Source organism: Caloenas nicobarica, chromosome 7, assembly GCF_036013445.1.
Source record: "Caloenas nicobarica isolate bCalNic1 chromosome 7, bCalNic1.hap1, whole genome shotgun sequence".
Lineage (NCBI taxonomy): Eukaryota > Metazoa > Chordata > Aves > Columbiformes > Columbidae > Caloenas > Caloenas nicobarica.
The window spans coordinates 14305141-14320894 of record NC_088251.1 but is presented as its reverse complement, the minus strand read 5'-3'; the positions used below and the strand labels follow the sequence as shown (position 1 = coordinate 14320894).

The following is a 15754-nucleotide window of genomic DNA, read 5'->3' as shown; positions in this document are numbered from 1 at the left end:
GGTTTAAAAAGGGTGACTTGGTCGGCAAGGTCAGCTCATCACTGCTCAGCACGACTGCTGCAGTGGGGCACACTCCTCACGGGCACTGAATGCCTTGCTCTGCTGCAGGTGATCTCAATAGCCAAAGCTAAATACCTACCCATCACTCTTTAATTACAAAACCTGGTAACTGATTAATTGCCTTGCTTCTATGAATTTATAAAAAATTACCTGTTTGGGAGGATGATAGTAAGTCTAAGGCACAAAAATGTTGGTAAGTAATAGGATGCAATGCTACTTTTCAGTTAGGCTTTTACCTCAAATTTCCCTGGTGAAATTTGTGAATGGTTGGGTGGGAGCAACTCTCGCGGTGTGAGGTGGAAGATGATGTATACATGAGAAGTAGGAGTTGCTTCGAGAGAAGGCTCCAAAGAGAGAACTTAAATAATGAAGGACAACAATTGTTTCTATTTTCTGAAATATATGGGATGTAATGTAAATGAATATTGGGAGACAAGTGTAAGCACATTTAAGTACATTTACACTGAGGGTGGTGAAACACTGGCCCCAGCTGCCCAGAGAGGCGGTGCACGTCCCAACCCTGGAGGCATCCCAGGCCAGGCTGGACGGGGCCCTGAGCAACCTGATCCGGGTGAAGATGTCCCTGCTCATGGCAGAGGGGTTGGACGGGATGAGCTTTGGAGGTCCCTTCCAACCCAAACTATTCTGTGATAAGTAGCTGATAACTAAGGCCAGAGACAGGCAGGGTATGTGATGGATTACAGCACGGCTACCTGCCCCCTGAGCAGCTGTGTGTGTTGCTTTGTTTACACTTTGTCACTTCGCAGCTTGGCACAGTGTTCTTTTGAGGCTCCCTTGGAGCAGTTCAAGGCGTTTAAGGTGAAAATGCACCGAGTCCAGCTGCTATCACCAGGAACCATCTTGTGCTTCCCGGCCCCGTTTCTCCTCCAGCCCCACAATGCCAGAGGGAGGGGTGGGAGGCTCCGGGACAGCCTGCCCAGTGGAGGGCAGCCCAGGGGACGAGGCCTGGGTGGCGGGACCCAGCCCGGCCGAGCAGCCGCCCGCAGCCTTCGCGCCGCCGGGTCCCCCCGGCCCAGCAGCGTTTCCATGGCGACAGGCGCCCCCCGAGCCGGATGGACCATAGAGGAGCGGACCCGCTCTGGCTAGAAAGGCCCCGGGGAGCCCTTCCCGGCTGTGACTCGTGTTCGCTGAGGGGCGGGGCTAATGCAAATGAGGCGGACGAGGCCGCCGGCGCGGTTTTCAGCTGCTTCCCGGCGAGGTGACCTCACACGAGATGGCGGCCGAGAGGGGGCGGCTTCACTTGCCAGGACACAAGATGGCCTCAGGAGCTGGCAAGGCGCGCATGCGCGGATGTGCCGTTCGGCGGCGGGACGGCGGAGGCAGCGCCGGTAACGGACGCAGGTAGGAGGCGCTGAGGGGATGGCTGCGGGGAGGGGTGCTGTGCCGTGCCGTGCCTCCCCGACCCCGATGCCGGCCTGGGTTTGTCCCCCTGCCTGCAGCGGGGCCGTCTGAGCGGGGTGCGGGGGACCCCCCCTCAATGTAGTGGGGCTGTCCGGGTGGGGATTACCCCCCAGTGGCGCCGCCCGTGCGGTGACACGTTCCCCCCCTCTCTGCAGTGGTAGAGCCCCGGTGTGGGCCTCCCTCTGTTACACTGGACGAGCCCACGTGGGCCCAGGGGGTGCCGTCCCTGTCTGCTGTCGGTGCCCGTGGGCAAGGGCCTTAGGCCGTCTGTCCCTGCTCTGGAGCCGGTCGGGGTCTGGCTCGCACCCCCTCGCTGAGTCCCGGCAAGGAGAGATGGCCCTGGCATCGCCCCACCCAACCCGGAGGTGTGGAGCGGTGCTTTGGCTGCCATGTCCCTGTCACACCTTCCCCTCGCCTGGCAGCACAACCCCAGACGGGCCCTCGGCTGCCACGGAGCCTGAGCCCACCGGGAAACGCAGGCTGTGCCCTGCCTGGCCACCGCGTCCTCTGCCGGGGCTGCCAGGCGTCCCCTCGGCGTGGAGGGACCTGCGGGTGGGGCGCTGGGGGTGGCACAGCTGCTTGGGCTTGTCCTCTTGGTAGCCAAAGGAATGGCGTCCCCATCTGCCGCCTCGCCCTGCAGGCACCACCTTGCTCCCCGCATGGGTGACGTTGGCTGCTTTGGCTGGTGACCTGTGGCTGTGTTTATCCGGCCCAAAAGTCACAGAGATCTCTGGTGGCCTTGGCAGCTGGACTTCCTTTGGCCCTTTGGTTAGCGACATGAGGCTGGTGGCCGAAGCCAGGGAGTTAGAAGGGAGGCGACAGCTTCTTCGAACGGTTTGCCTTGGTGAAAAGTCTCCCTGGTGAGAGAAGATGGAGATACTGCAGCAGAAGCTCCCAGCTTGCATGGGCAGAGCAGTAAACCAGACCGCTCACCTGTGCTTCCTGTTGTGTCTTAACAAGGACAGGCTCTATATGTGCAGCAATCCCATCCTCTAGCTTCTGTGATTCCATTCTTGGGAGTTGTTTTCCATAAAGGTTTCACATTTACTTCCAAATCTGTAATTTAGGCCAGGGTTACCTGGCAATGGTCCCCATAGCAGTGTTGTGGAAGTCTGCTATAGGATTAGCACTTATGCGGATGATAACATCGTGGGAAAACAGTTCTTTATCTAATATATTTTTCTTATACTGTAAAACAATGAAATGTTAAGAAAAGGGATGTACCTTGCTGTTAAGTTAAACGCCTTACCAGATTCCAAGACTATGAGATCTACCCGGTTACCTCTATTAACGAACCTTGTAATCTCATTACAGAATGAGATCTGATTTAATGAGATTGCTCTGCGGGAACACAGTTTCATAGAAACTACCAGCTGGTTCAAGGTGTTAATTGTTGTCTGTGTGGCAGCTCTGTCGACGTGTATGAACTCTGCAGTAGTGATAGAAGCACGTGATTGCTTGTTGTAAGAAGGGTATTACCAAATCGCTTGTGATACAGAGCCGTCTATTACCAAATCTCTTGTGATACAGAGCCATCTGTGATTGTTGAATTGGTAAACACTGCTGGGAGGTGCCATCAGAGTCTCTTCGCAGTGGCACGTTTCCTTGTCTGACCCAGGTGGTATCAGGTTTTCAAAGGCTTCATTGCTTTACATTTCAGATACCGGGCTGCTGGGGGTCTGGGGAGTTCATTAACGTTTCACGTGGGACTGTGTTTGGTGTTCCCTCCAGGCCTCCATCAGCAAGTGGGTTATCTGAGGAGATGTGGTGTTAGGATTTCAGAAGTAGTATGGTAGAGAAACTGAGAGTCTTGGAGATATATCTGCCTCTAAGAGGGTACATGGAATCAAATCTGGTCAGAGGAGCCTAATTTTGTGCAGTATGTCTAGATAGGAGCTTTCCTGGGATAGGAATAGGATTTTGAGACTTTTTTTTTGTTTAAGTGGAGTCTCTTTCAGTTTCAGTCAATGAAATAGTTCCATGAATGGGTTTCCCTCTTACTGAACAGAGTCCTGCCAGAATTTAAGTAGCTCCATGGGGTGAGGACCCACGGGGGTGTCTGTGCTTCGGAGGCCTCCTGGGGTACCATGCGCTGGGTAGGAAGGAGCGTGCAGAACCTGGTCTGTGCTTACAAAACAGACTTGTCACCGATGAATTAGCCCGACCAGAGGAAGACGTCCACAGCTGTGTCCTCTGCATGAGAATGTCGCTTATGGGACCTGTCAGGAATGAATGTACCCAGCACCAGACGCTGTGCTGGGACAGGTCACAGGGCAGCAGGTTTGGCACAGGCGCAGCTCCAGCCTGGCTTCGCTGGGGCTGGACCACCAGCCACTCAGTTCTGTCTGGCCATGAGGAATGTCTAGAAATTGGGTGCCCTTTTGGGTGGCTTATCTAGCTGATGGATTTATTGTATAGTGGATGCAAAGACACAGAGCTGGTATATTTTTCTAGTCAGCTACCCAAAATTCAGACTAGGCAGCAGAGGCAGCATAGTGGCAGCTGGAGCAAGCACAGACGTATCCTAAAGTATTGTTTGGAATATTCCAGCCTGCATTTCCCATATAGTGGGGAATGAATGAGAGACTCATCCTGTTACTGTGGTCAGGTCTGCAGATGGCTATTTCGGGTTCCTGAGTGGCAACTTCAGCATATAGGAATTATCTGGCCCCGCTTAAAAGACTGGGTTAGGCCAAGATTCACGTATGCGGCTCTGCTGCCAACTTGGTACAACCGGCTTCCGCTGTGGAAGGCTGGAGCTCAGCTTTGTTGTAAGGCCAAAGAGTTGCTAAGCTGCCGTGGGACATGATGACTTGTGAATCCAGCTGTGAGCTGGCTGGGAAGTTGGAACAGATGTGCGAGCCCCAAGCTGTGGTGTTTCCAGCCGCCGTACGCCAGCACTCTCAAACAAAAGCAACACTTTCCTGGTAGCCAGTATTCAAACATCCTTCTCAAGAAGATAAGATCTGCAAACGTCATTGGTAGGAGCAATGCCAGATGTCAGATGCGGAGGTGGGAGTTTCTGAAATAAAGCCTCGTTACTTTCTAATTTACGAGTTTGTTGCTTTATGAGTATGTGTTAGAAGTTCAGTGGGAATGAATGATAGCTATTCCCTCCTGCAGCTCCTCTGCCCATTACTACTTAAAGCCTAATGTTGAAAAGTTCTGACATACTCCATGAGTAATTTCAATTCCAAAGAAAAGGTTATGAAAATACCAGTGTGGCAGGCTTAAATAATGCAATGCTTTGGACGTAGAAGCAAAATTGACTTTTTACGGACAGCTCTGATTTGTTTCTTTTCATCTGCATGTTTGCAGATGGGGAGGGAAAATAAAAACCTGAAAAATGACCTAACAACTATCCCAGCAAAGTGAAATGACTTAAAATGTCAGCTGGCTGGAGGGGTTGCACATCTGTCAGGGAGTGACGAGGGAGAAGGCGGCGAGAAGTGGAACTTTGCCTTCTTTAAACAGCGCCGTAGCATATAAATGACAAAATGCGGTGTCTTTGGAAACTTCAGCAGCTGTGGCTTGTGCATCATGTGCTTAGTGAAGCATCATTTGGATGGGTACACGTGTAAAGTGCAGCGCTAAGGACCAAGCGTAGAGCAGGCTTTGCTTTCAAGCAGGTGTTGGGTAGTGAAGCCAAGTACAGGTTTAGGTTTAGCACTGCCCTGAGGGGTCAGACCCCATGTTCTGCTCCATGGCAGCAGCAGGAAATGCTATTTAGGGGGAGAGCACGAGAGCCGGGCTACTGGCTGGAGGCCTTTCTGCTCGTCCACCCCCAGCACGCGAAGTCTTCAGATTAGGGATGCTAGAGGGAATAATACCTCTGCAACCTTCTTTGGCAGCAAAAGTCAGGTGGTTGCTACCTGTCAGGTAAAGAAGTATTTTTGTGTGCTTTAAACTGATATCCTGCTAGTTACAGTGAATGCTCCCAGCTCTTGTGTCCTGTCACACAATAGTTCCACCTTCACCTTATCCACCATAAACCTCGGTCGTGTCCCCCTTCAGCCTTTCCTCTCTGCCTGGAGTCCCAGCTATTCAGTCTCTCCTCAGCTGCCTCGGTCCCTGAATCGCTTTAGTTGACCTTCTTTGATCGCCCTCATCTCTGTCTCAGGAAGTTTGTTGTGAGGTTAGAGGTGCACACAGTGGTCAAGGTCTGGTTACGCTGAGGTTTCATACGGTGCAAAATGATGCTGTCCATGTGTTCTCCATTGCATTCATGAGGGTGCCCAGTGCTCTGGTAGCTTCATCTGCCCATGAACCAGTTCTCTGCAGAAGGCTCCTGGGGAGAGAGAGGGCTCATCGGTGGGTCACTTGGCTTAGCTCTCCCTTCTTAACCTTTCCTTTTACACATCACAAATTCTTGATTCCTTTTCAATTCATGACCGCACAAAACGCAATTTCCCCTTGAGGCTGCTCGTCTGTCTTTAATTACACCTATAAAAGTTCACTGTCTGGCTGAATTCCCTTCCAAGCAGTGTCTTAGCTGCGTCTGGCGGTGGGTTTTGGCGGGTCGGGGATGCAGGGCAGTGGCTCAGCTCCACGAGGGCTCTGCAGTTGGATCCAGTTGAGGTCTAGCGCTTTGGCCGGGAGCGGAGCTGCTGTGCAGTTTCAATCTAGTGATGTAATTGACTGGAACAAATGCTGTTCCTGCTTCTTCTGAACTAGTTATGAGGAATTCCTTGGGCTAGGCAGAGCGGATGGTTATTTTTGCTTTTCTAATCTTGCCTAGAGGTGGTCAGACTCGTGGCTTTTGGGAAATGCTGAATGGGACTGGAGTTTCATCGGTTTTCATACTAGCCATTTATTCTTTCCCTTGGTCTTCCGTTTGGACTTGCTGCTGCTGATGTCGCAAGCCCAAGAAGGCTGGTGTGGTGCGTAGTTTCCCGTTTCTGATGTGCTGGTTCTTATCCTACGTTGTGAAGTTGTCCCCATGACGTGTCTGAGCTGGGTGAACGCAGACCCCAGGGTGCTGAAACAGGAGTGACTTCAGCCCTTTCTCGTACTTGTGACAGCATTAAGACAGGGACCCTTTTGTCACCCATCATGTGTACGCTGTGAACAGAGCTTCTTAGGGTGGCATGGGCTGGAGAAGCTGACATACACTGATGTAAGGACCCTTAACATCTTACCAGACACACGAGTGCCTCTGAAGAGGTGCCTTGTGTTTTGTCTTTGGTCTGTAGCGACTTCAGAGCGAGAGGGAACTCGGTCTGAAAAGCACGGGAGTATATTGTGGGAGGACTGTGGTCCCACCTCTGGTCCATGCTGGTGTGAGGAGTCCTCCCCTCACACCTCAGCCCCTTGTGAACATACAGTGACTTGTTCTGGTATAAAACTGCTGTTACCATTTATTTCCATATATATATTGCTGTCCAGCCAAAGCATCTTTGTCTCAGACACTGATCCTAAAATTCAGGCCACCTCAAGACAAGCTGCACAGCTGCTAAGTGGCTTTTGGTTGCCTTTATTGTGTGACAGGAGTGTGTCCACTGCGTGCCATCATGTTCTGGTTGTGTCTTGTCATGCCACAAAGCAGCAGTGCTGCCTGCCATAAATAACTGCTGTCTGAGCCAGCCCAGGTGCAGTCAGCTGTGACTGTGGGGGGAAAGCAGTGTGCACGTGTGAGATTACATCACAGCTGCTGTCATTTTTATTTGGCTAAAAATTTACACTGGTATCTAAAAATGTCAGTGACTAGGTGTATTTTTCTGAAGGCTGCTTTGTTTTTTTGCAGCTATATAACTTAATTCCTCCTGTGACCTTGCCTCTTAAGAGCTGGGAAGAGCTAATCGGCTGCTTGCTGGATAACAACATTACAGGGTAAAGGACGGGGCAGCTTGCTTACGGGGAGACAGTTGTACCTCTGGGAGCCCGCAGCCTGGCCTCAGCTTAGTGAAACAGCTGTAGTGCAGCAGACAGCTTCTAATCTGTTAAATCCCCTCCAATCCACTTTTCAACAGCTCCTCAAAGCAATATGAATTCTGATCTCTGCAGGCAAAGATTTATCAATTAATTTGCTTCAACTTTTAATTAAGAAATTGAACCTGGTTTCATTGGTGTGGGGTTTGTTGGGTTTTTTTGGAAGGTTGTTTTTGTTGTTGTTGTTTATTGTTTTTCTGTCTTGCAGGAGCAACCATGGATTGGCCCCAACAAAGGTGTAGCAGGTGTTGGGATAAGACATCCCATCTGAAATGGAGGTGATCAAGGGAGCTGAACGTTGACTGCACCAACATGGGGTTGCGACTGTTGGCTTGGCTTTTTCATTTGCCCACTGCAGTGATCTACGGGTCCCTGTCGCTCTTTGTTTCCATTTTGCACAACGTATTCCTCCTGTACTACGTGGACACCTTCGTCTCTGTTTACAAGATTGATAAACTGTCCTTTTGGGTAGGAGAGGTGAGTCTTATCCATAGGCTTCTGCCCTCTCAAGTAAGAAATTCTGAAACCGAGACCGCTCCTTGTGAGAAGTGTGAAGGGCTTTAGTTGCGATAGCAGTGTTCCTCTTTGGAGAAGGGAGCAAGGGACCCTTCCGAGTGCTGAGCTGGGCTTTCCAGTTTGTCCCACTTACATAAAGATAGAACAAGCTGGGATAGAAAACACAGACTTTGTTCTTAAGACCGCCTTTCCTCTGGGGTTGTTGGGGTGTTTCACAAGCAGGAAAAACCACTGGCCTCATTGTATTAACCTGGCAGCTGCCCCAGACAGGGGGATCGAACAGCAGCAATGGGGCAGGGAAGGTGCTCTGGGATGGTTCCTGCTGGTCATTCACTATGCCAGCTCAGCACTGCTTGCTTTGCTAACAGAACAGAGGCTTTGCGGGAGCTGTCCTGTGGTTTGTTTCATTGTCCTGTTTTCTTTCCTAGACAGTGTTTCTGATCTGGAACAGCCTCAATGATCCTCTGTTTGGCTGGCTGAGCGACCGAGTGTTCCTTAGCACGCAGCAGTAAGTTAAGTTCCACTTCCAGCAGAGTCTGGGAAGTTGTTTAGTCTCTGCGGGAGATGATGCGAAATTGGCAGCTTTAAAATGATGGGGCGGGAATGGTTTCTGGGGTGTGAAACTCTTAAATACCTCTTTCTCCTGGCATCTTTGAAGGCATCTTTACCTGTTATTTTAGTACCTGTCTGTATAGAGGAAGTCACACACGTGTTGAGTAGATGTGACCCTAACCCTTAAAAATCACCTGACTTATACAGAACCTGAAATATGTCATCTAAAATCTCAAGCCCCTGCTGTATGGCCAGGCCTCTTAGTGGGGTATTGGAGGGTGTCTGTACGTGGTTTGGGAGACACAAGGGGGGAAAGGACAGTTATTTCCACCTGGAATGCCTCAGACCAGTTGTTCCCCAACTCACTGGGTCGTGGATCACTGTTGGCCATTAGCATTTCTCACGTATTTACATCAAGCTTGTAATGCAAATCATGGTGTGGCTTCCTGCAACTAGTAAAAATTACAAGTGCTCGTTGAAATCATTTTCGTTGTACGAAGTGCAGACAGTGCAGTGCTATCAGGAAGAGGCTTGCTCTGGAGAAAAAAAAAAAAAAACATACCACAAAAAAAACCAACCCTTTCCTTCATGTTTTTTGGCCTTCTTAAACCCACATTTTCAGTGCATTCAGATATTAGCTGAGAAGGTATCTGTTGTGGGTGCTTGTTACATGAGCAAAAGCTGTATTTGTGTCTATGCCACTTACATGACCACTTTGGAGAGGGAGAATACATGGTCATGCAGAATTTTGTCCAGATGTCTAAAGTTTTCGTCTTCTGTTGCAGGCCAGGAGCAGAGATTTCCTCCCCAGAAGTAGTTCTGAAGAGGCTCAGAGCTCTAAGTCACAATGGCCCTCTCTTTGCCATCTCTTTCCTGGCTTTCTGGGTTGCCTGGGCTCATCCTGGTTTGCAGTTCCTTCTTTGCCTTTGCATGTACGACAGCTTTCTCACCATGGTTGACCTCCATCACAACGCCTTGCTCGCAGACCTGGCTGTTTCAGCAAAAGACAGGACTAGCCTCAACTTCTACTGCTCCCTCTTCAGTGCCATAGGCTCCCTCTCTGTCTTCATGTCCTACGCAGTGTGGAACAAAGAGGACTTCTTTTCCTTTCGCATATTTTGCGTCGTGCTGGCCCTCTGCTCCATCATTGGTTTTACCCTGTCCACACAGCTGCTCCGCCAGCGGTTTGAGGCTGATGGGAAAGCAAAATGGGACCAGGAATCAACCCTAAAAGAGTAAGTGTCACCAGTTCTGCAGCAGGGACAAAGGCCTGGCATAGATCTGCAGCGTTCTGTTATGCACTGCAGCAAATAAAATCTGTGGTAAGATCCAGGACAAGGCGGACTTTTGTTAATCGTCTGTGGTTCTTGTCTGTTGATACAGTTTTCAGAATCACCTCTGTCACACTGGCTCCTAAGGCCCTCTGAAAATATGACAAAACTTTCTCGTGACATCCCTGGCCCAAACTGGAGGCAGAGCCCTGACCTGCTGTATGAGCCATCCAGTGTTTGGAATATGAAATGAGTTAATAGCTAGAGCACCCAGTGAGGCCTGTGAGTGGTAAAATGTCAGAAGCAGCTTATCATGAAAGCGTTCCTGCATGAGACCACCTCGCTGCCCATGTCCTGTGGAGTCGGACAAGTGAATGTCTCTTACCCTTTTGCTTGCTTTAGCTTCCTTATAGCGGCTGGGCTGCTGGTGGGCCACAATGCAGCTGGTTTTCCCCATTCAGCTCCCTTGCTTTTCCCTGGGCTGCCTTACTTTGTTATGAGCTGCCAGCATTATGCTGTAGTAACACAGCACATCCTGATGTGATCTGCCACGTGAGCTAACTGCAGGGATCTGGAAGAGGAGCGTACGTGTAGTGGAATGGCTAATAAGAGGAGAATGCTTCTGTGGACAGAAATCTGAATTTTGGGTTTAGAAGACGAATGTTCTTTGGGAGACCTGTTGCCTATGGTTCTTGCTAGTAATAAGCAAACATTGTTGTAGTTTCTACTGGTTTCGTTTGGTCCAGGGAGAGGTAAGGTTGGGATGGGAGCTGAGGAGAGACAGCTCTGCATCTATACAAGGAGAGCTGGGGGCACTCCCCGGCTTGGCGCAAGGGATTTACCATTGCTTTTTTTTCCTCCTCTCCCTTCAGGCTGTACATTGAGAAACATTCTGTCCCCCAGGAGAAGAGGATCACCCTGGCAGAGTATCTCCAGCAGCTCTCCCGGCATCACAACTTCCTCTGGTTTGTCTGCATGAACCTCATCCAGGTAGGCGCAGCAGCGATATGTTTGTGATTCAGAGGATGAGCGCTGGCTCTGGCTGTTAGAGGAGGTGATGCAGCAGTATGGGAATTCCCCAGGAAGGGCAAAGGTGTTTCCAGCACCCACTTGTTCTTGGAGCTTCCTGCATATGCTCCCTGTTTCAGCATCTGGTAGCCACTCTCCCTGCTTGTGACCTGAGGATACTTCCTTAGCAAGCTGTGGGGTGCTCCTTTCCTCTCTCCACAGTGCAGGCTGGATTACGGGGGCTGGCTGAGCTCTGTGCAGCCCATCTGGGGTACAGAAGCACAAGGCTCATGGAAGGCACGAGTTCAGGAGTGCAGTTTGCTGGTGTTGGCTGTAAGCACAGTCTCCTCCTCCCTTCTGCTTTCCTGAGGCTCGCATCACTGTTCTCACTGTCCAGCTGGATCCACCTCCCAGCTGGCTTTTGCCATTTCTGTTCTTCATCCTCCTCAGTGATTACCACCAAATGCTGGCAGCCTGCCCAGCTTTGTGTGCTGCAGGTACAGCTCCCGTCTCCCTGGGTATCCCTCAGGTCTCCTCAGGCAGGCTTTTGATGCAGGTCTGCATCTTTGTGTTCAAGCCTCGCTGCTGCCTTATCCTTGTCCTCCTGACAGCTGCCTCCTCCCTCCTGCCACGCCACTGTCCCCCCGAAAGCCTTGTGGTGACTGCTGTCACCTCCTTGCCCTGCCTGCCCCAGCAGCGCTGCGTGCTGAGCAGGAGCCCTGCAAGCAATGCCTCGGCAGCTGGGAAGCGGTGCTGACCCCAGGCACGTGGTGGGCATGGCTGGTGGCATTGCAGCTTTGCAGTCTCAAAGCCTACAATGTCGTAAACTCCACAGCCAAGCTCTTGCTCTGCTGAAGTACTCCAGGCCCATCCTGCATGGTCCCGTGGCATAGGGCTCCAAGGATAACAGAGCCCAGAGGGCTGTTAGCTTGTTCTGTCCTCTCTTACTGCTGTTCCCGCTGACCAGCTCATCTGCATGCTGCCTTCACAGGTTTTTCACTGCCACTTTAACAGCAACTTCTTCCCTCTGTTCCTGGAGCACCTGCTGTCAGACCAGATCTCGGTCTCTACTGGATCTTTCCTGCTTGGTGAGCATTGGGTAGGACTGGAGGGAGCAGCTGGGTTAGGACCTGGCCTGAGTCTGGATTTGCTCTTCCCAGACTCCATCTGGGAAGAGGTATGCTCATATGCAGGTCTCTGGGATGTAAGATTCACACATGTACACATCCCACATGGTTCCCTGGGACCTCTGAGTTGCCCTTCCTGAGCACAGAAGTAATTGGGAGCCTTTTCTAGTGATGATGAGCCCGGTGTGCTGGACTCTGGCCTAGACTCCACAGAGGTGTTGCTCTGAGCATTAGTGGCTGCAGATAGTGTCCCCAGCATGCAGCCGGGAACAGCCCTGAATTTAATCCCTTTCTCTGTGTGGCACACAGACCATTTACAGGCTGCCAGAGATATGTCCTGGAGTTAACCTGGAAGGGTTCTGTGTGGTCCAGGTCTGGTCACACTGTCCTGTCCCTCCCATTTCTGCTCCAGGGCTGAGTCCCAGCCCCTGCATGACACTGGGCAAGTCTTTTCTTCCTTCCTGCCCATGAGGTTGATGGAGGGTGGCCTCCCTTGGCAGGAGGAGTGTGTGCTGTGCCACAAAGCCACTGAGTAAATCTGCCGCAGCATTATGTATGTGCGTGGGCGCTCTTCTGTCCCATGTGTCCTACAGCCCTGCTGGCGATAGCCAGCCTGTTCTCTCTCTCGGTAGCACTCCTGGGGGATACTGAAATTCCCTCAAGCTATTTGTGCCTCTGTCTCTCTTCAGGTGTTTCCTACATTGCCCCCCATCTCAACAACCTCTACTTCCTGTCCCTCTGCCGCCGCTATGGGGTTTATGCTGTGGTGCAAGGACTCTTCTTCCTGAAGCTGGCTCTCAGCGTTGTCATGCTCCTGGCAGGACCTGACCAGGTGTATCTGCTCTGCATCTTCATTGCCAGGTAGGCAGGCAGCACTCACTTTTCCTGCCCTCTGCCATCTGGGAAGGGAAACGTCTCGTCTCTGTTGTATGGAGAAGAGTGGGAAGCAGGGTACAGTAATCAGAGTCACACAGAAGCCACGTGGCTCCCAGCTCTGACAGCGCCTGACTGTGGGATGGATCACTGCAGAGCCCACTGGCTGTGCCTGCAGCAGAGTGAGGGAGGGAGCAATGTTCAGGAGACAGACTTGGAAGGGCTGTTGGCAGCCTGCAGCATCCTGAGCTTCTCTCCTCCTCTGCAGCCTGCCTGGGGCCACAGCCCTGAGTAGGTACCGCAGCTGCCTGTGAGCCTCTGGCCCAGTGTTTCCTGTCCCCAGGACTGCCTGTGTGGCTGGTCAGAACTGATCCAAGGCATTGCTGCAAGGTACACAAGGCTTGTTGCTAGCAGTACTCCCTTCCTGTAACCAGGGCTTCTGAAATGCTTTTTTAAAGTGTGGGGGAACCTTTTTCACCCTCTTTCCATTTTTCTCTGATCTTGCACCTCCTCCCATTGTTTCTTGATGCCCCTATTCAATTCTTTGCCTGTCATTCTGCAGCAACCGGGTGTTCACAGAAGGGACCTGTAAGTTGCTCAACCTGGTGGTGACTGATTTGGTGGATGAGGATCTTGTCCTGAACCGTAGGAAGCAGGCAGCCTCCGCGCTGCTCTTCGGGATGGTGGCTCTGGTCACCAAGCCAGGCCAGACTTTCGCCCCTCTGATCGGCACCTGGCTGCTCTGTGCGTACACTGGTAAGGATGCTCCTGGGGACAGCAGCGGGGCAGGAGAGGGTGGACCTGTGACTTCAGTGTTCTCCACTATGTCCTGCATGCTGGGTGGGTGTGGAGGGCTCTTCCTTTTTGCTAAGCTCTGCCTGGTCTCTGCATCTCCAAGGCCAGTCACTCAGAATGGATAAGGGTCCATCCCCGCTGTCCCCAGCCTCACAAACTCTTCTCTGCCATCAGGCTACGACATCTTCCAACGCAACCCCTTGAGCAACGTGGTAAGTGCCCAGCCGAAGCTGGAGTCTGCTGCAGCCTTGGAGCCAACTCTTCGTCAGGGATGCTTTTACCTCCTTGTCTTCGTACCCATTGCATGTGCGCTGCTGCAGCTCCTCAGCTGGTCTCAGTTCAGCTTGCATGGGAAGCGTCTGCAGATGGTGAAGGCCCAACGCCAAAGCCTGACAGAAGGCCGAGCACCGGAGGTCAAAACAATCTAGGGGTGTCTGAGCCCCTGAGGCACTGCTGGTTCCAGGCTGGTGCAGGACTGCAGGCTAAGCACAGGGATTGTGGGCTGAGAAACCCTGAGGTTTAGGGTTCAACCGTGAAATGGTGTAATGCCAATGTTTACTCATTCCAGGAGGTGGTCGCTGGAGAAGGCAGAGTTGTTCAGTGTCGCGGGCCTGGGATAGATCACTTGGCCACAGGAGCAAGAGGATTTTATCCCAGCCTGGCCCGGGGAGCAGGGGGCTGCTCATCCCAGCAGGGAGGTGCTGGGTTGCAGTGTGGGCTAGAGACAGACCTATCCCTGGTGCAGTCCTCTGCCCTGGGTGTGGCCCTGGGGAACCGCAGCTTCTCCAGCTCAGCAGGAGGCTGCACAGGGAGCCCTTCTTTGCCGGAGCCGTACGGCTTTGGGGTGTGGAGTGGGAGGCACGTGAGGGGACCAAGTGACCCAGGAGAACAGCGGGGTTGAGAGGACCCTGAAGGCCTTTCCCAGTAGCTGATACCACCTCTCCCACATACAGTTTTGCAGTTCTTGGACCAAATCCACTCTTATGCATTTATCGTTCCCAGGACGATGTCCTGCACAGGCAGGGTCAGCTGGCTGTGCTTATTTTGTGCTGAGGCTCCCTCCTCTGTGTCTTTGCAGGGGGAGTTGTTGCTAGGCTGGGAAAGGCGCTGGGTTCAGAGCACTGAGCTGGAACATCTCATCCTGTTGCCTGTGTTTATCCCTCCTCTCCCCTCTGCTGCCCCCGAGGTCAGGGAACCAACCCCTGATGGAGCTGATGGAAGCGCCTCCCTGCTCAGGGCCGCAGAGGTGACCCAGTGGTGCAGCCCGGTGCCTTCCCCGCCCACAGGGGGAGAGCACAGCCTGGAGGAGACACCAGGTCTTGCTTTTGTGCCTTCAGTTCCTCTTAGGAGCCTGTTTGACAAAATGCTGGGCAGTCACAGCGTTGAGATTTTACCTCTGTGCTAAGAGACGGATACCTCAGCTCCTCTCCACTTGAAATGGTGGCCCAGAGTTTGACCATCTCACCTGGCTGCGGAGCCATGGACCCAAGGAGGAGAGCAGGGGGTTTGGTCTTTGGTTCTGGCTGGGAGCAGTTGGGGCAGGTTGTCACTGAAGGGTCTCAATCCCTGCAGCATGTTTGGGGGACAGGTGGAAATGTGCCAAAGCAGAGCTCTGCCCTGTGCTGCCTGCGGGAGGGGGGTGCAGGCAGCATTCGAAAGCTGTTGTGTGCTTAGGGACGGGCTGTTTGTGTTTAGTGCCAGGTTCCCTCTGTGGTCTCAGCCCGCAAACCTGCCATCTTACCTCAGGACGTGGCTGCCTTCTGCCTTGGACCAAGGTGTTCCTGCCATGAGGCTTCTGTAGCTCTTGATGGTTCATTCGTAAGTTATTTGTGCAACTTCTAACCAAGTTTGAGAATTGATTCTTCATTTCATAAATTAAAGAGGATCTTTTCTGTAATGCTTGGTGATTTTTCTAACAGGTGGGTCACACCTGGCTGGGTTCATGTGGTGCTGTGGTTGTATGGGAGAAACACAGCAAAACCATGCTGGGACTTGGCCCCATGCAGGGGACAGAGAAGCAGCAGGCTGGGGTATCACCTGCCTTTTTGGGGAGGCCACCAGTGCAGCCCAGGGCTGCAGCCCAGGCCTCTCCTCCCTCAGCTCAAAAGCCAGACAAGGAAGGTAATCCTGGACCAGAAATGGTGCCTCCTTGCAGAGACTGGCCAGCAACAATTTTGCACGGGCAAGAGAAGAACACAGGTT

General features: G+C 52.2%; 1 protein-coding gene across 3 annotated transcripts; it reads left to right on the top strand.

Annotated features, from left to right (window-relative positions):
- Window positions 1-1370: 1370 nt before the first annotated feature.
- On the top strand, window positions 1371-15389 carry MFSD13A (major facilitator superfamily domain containing 13A). Of its 3 annotated transcripts, XM_065638891.1 has the most exons (10): window positions 1392-1422; window positions 7226-7311; window positions 7619-7887; window positions 8355-8434; window positions 9264-9713; window positions 10622-10739; window positions 11749-11845; window positions 12574-12745; window positions 13320-13513; window positions 13727-15389. In XM_065638891.1, the coding sequence occupies exons 3-10, from the start codon at window positions 7723-7725 to the stop codon at window positions 13978-13980; spliced, it is 1530 nt and encodes a 509-aa protein (XP_065494963.1). In that variant the 5' UTR covers window positions 1392-1422; window positions 7226-7311; window positions 7619-7722; the 3' UTR covers window positions 13981-15389. The 3 variants fall into 3 exon arrangements, with proteins under 3 accessions (XP_065494962.1, XP_065494964.1, XP_065494963.1); XM_065638890.1 differs by lacking the exon at window positions 7226-7311 and having other exon boundaries at window positions 1371-1422; XM_065638892.1 differs by lacking the exons at window positions 7226-7311; window positions 9264-9713 and having other exon boundaries at window positions 1371-1422.
- Window positions 15390-15754: the final 365 nt, after the last annotated feature.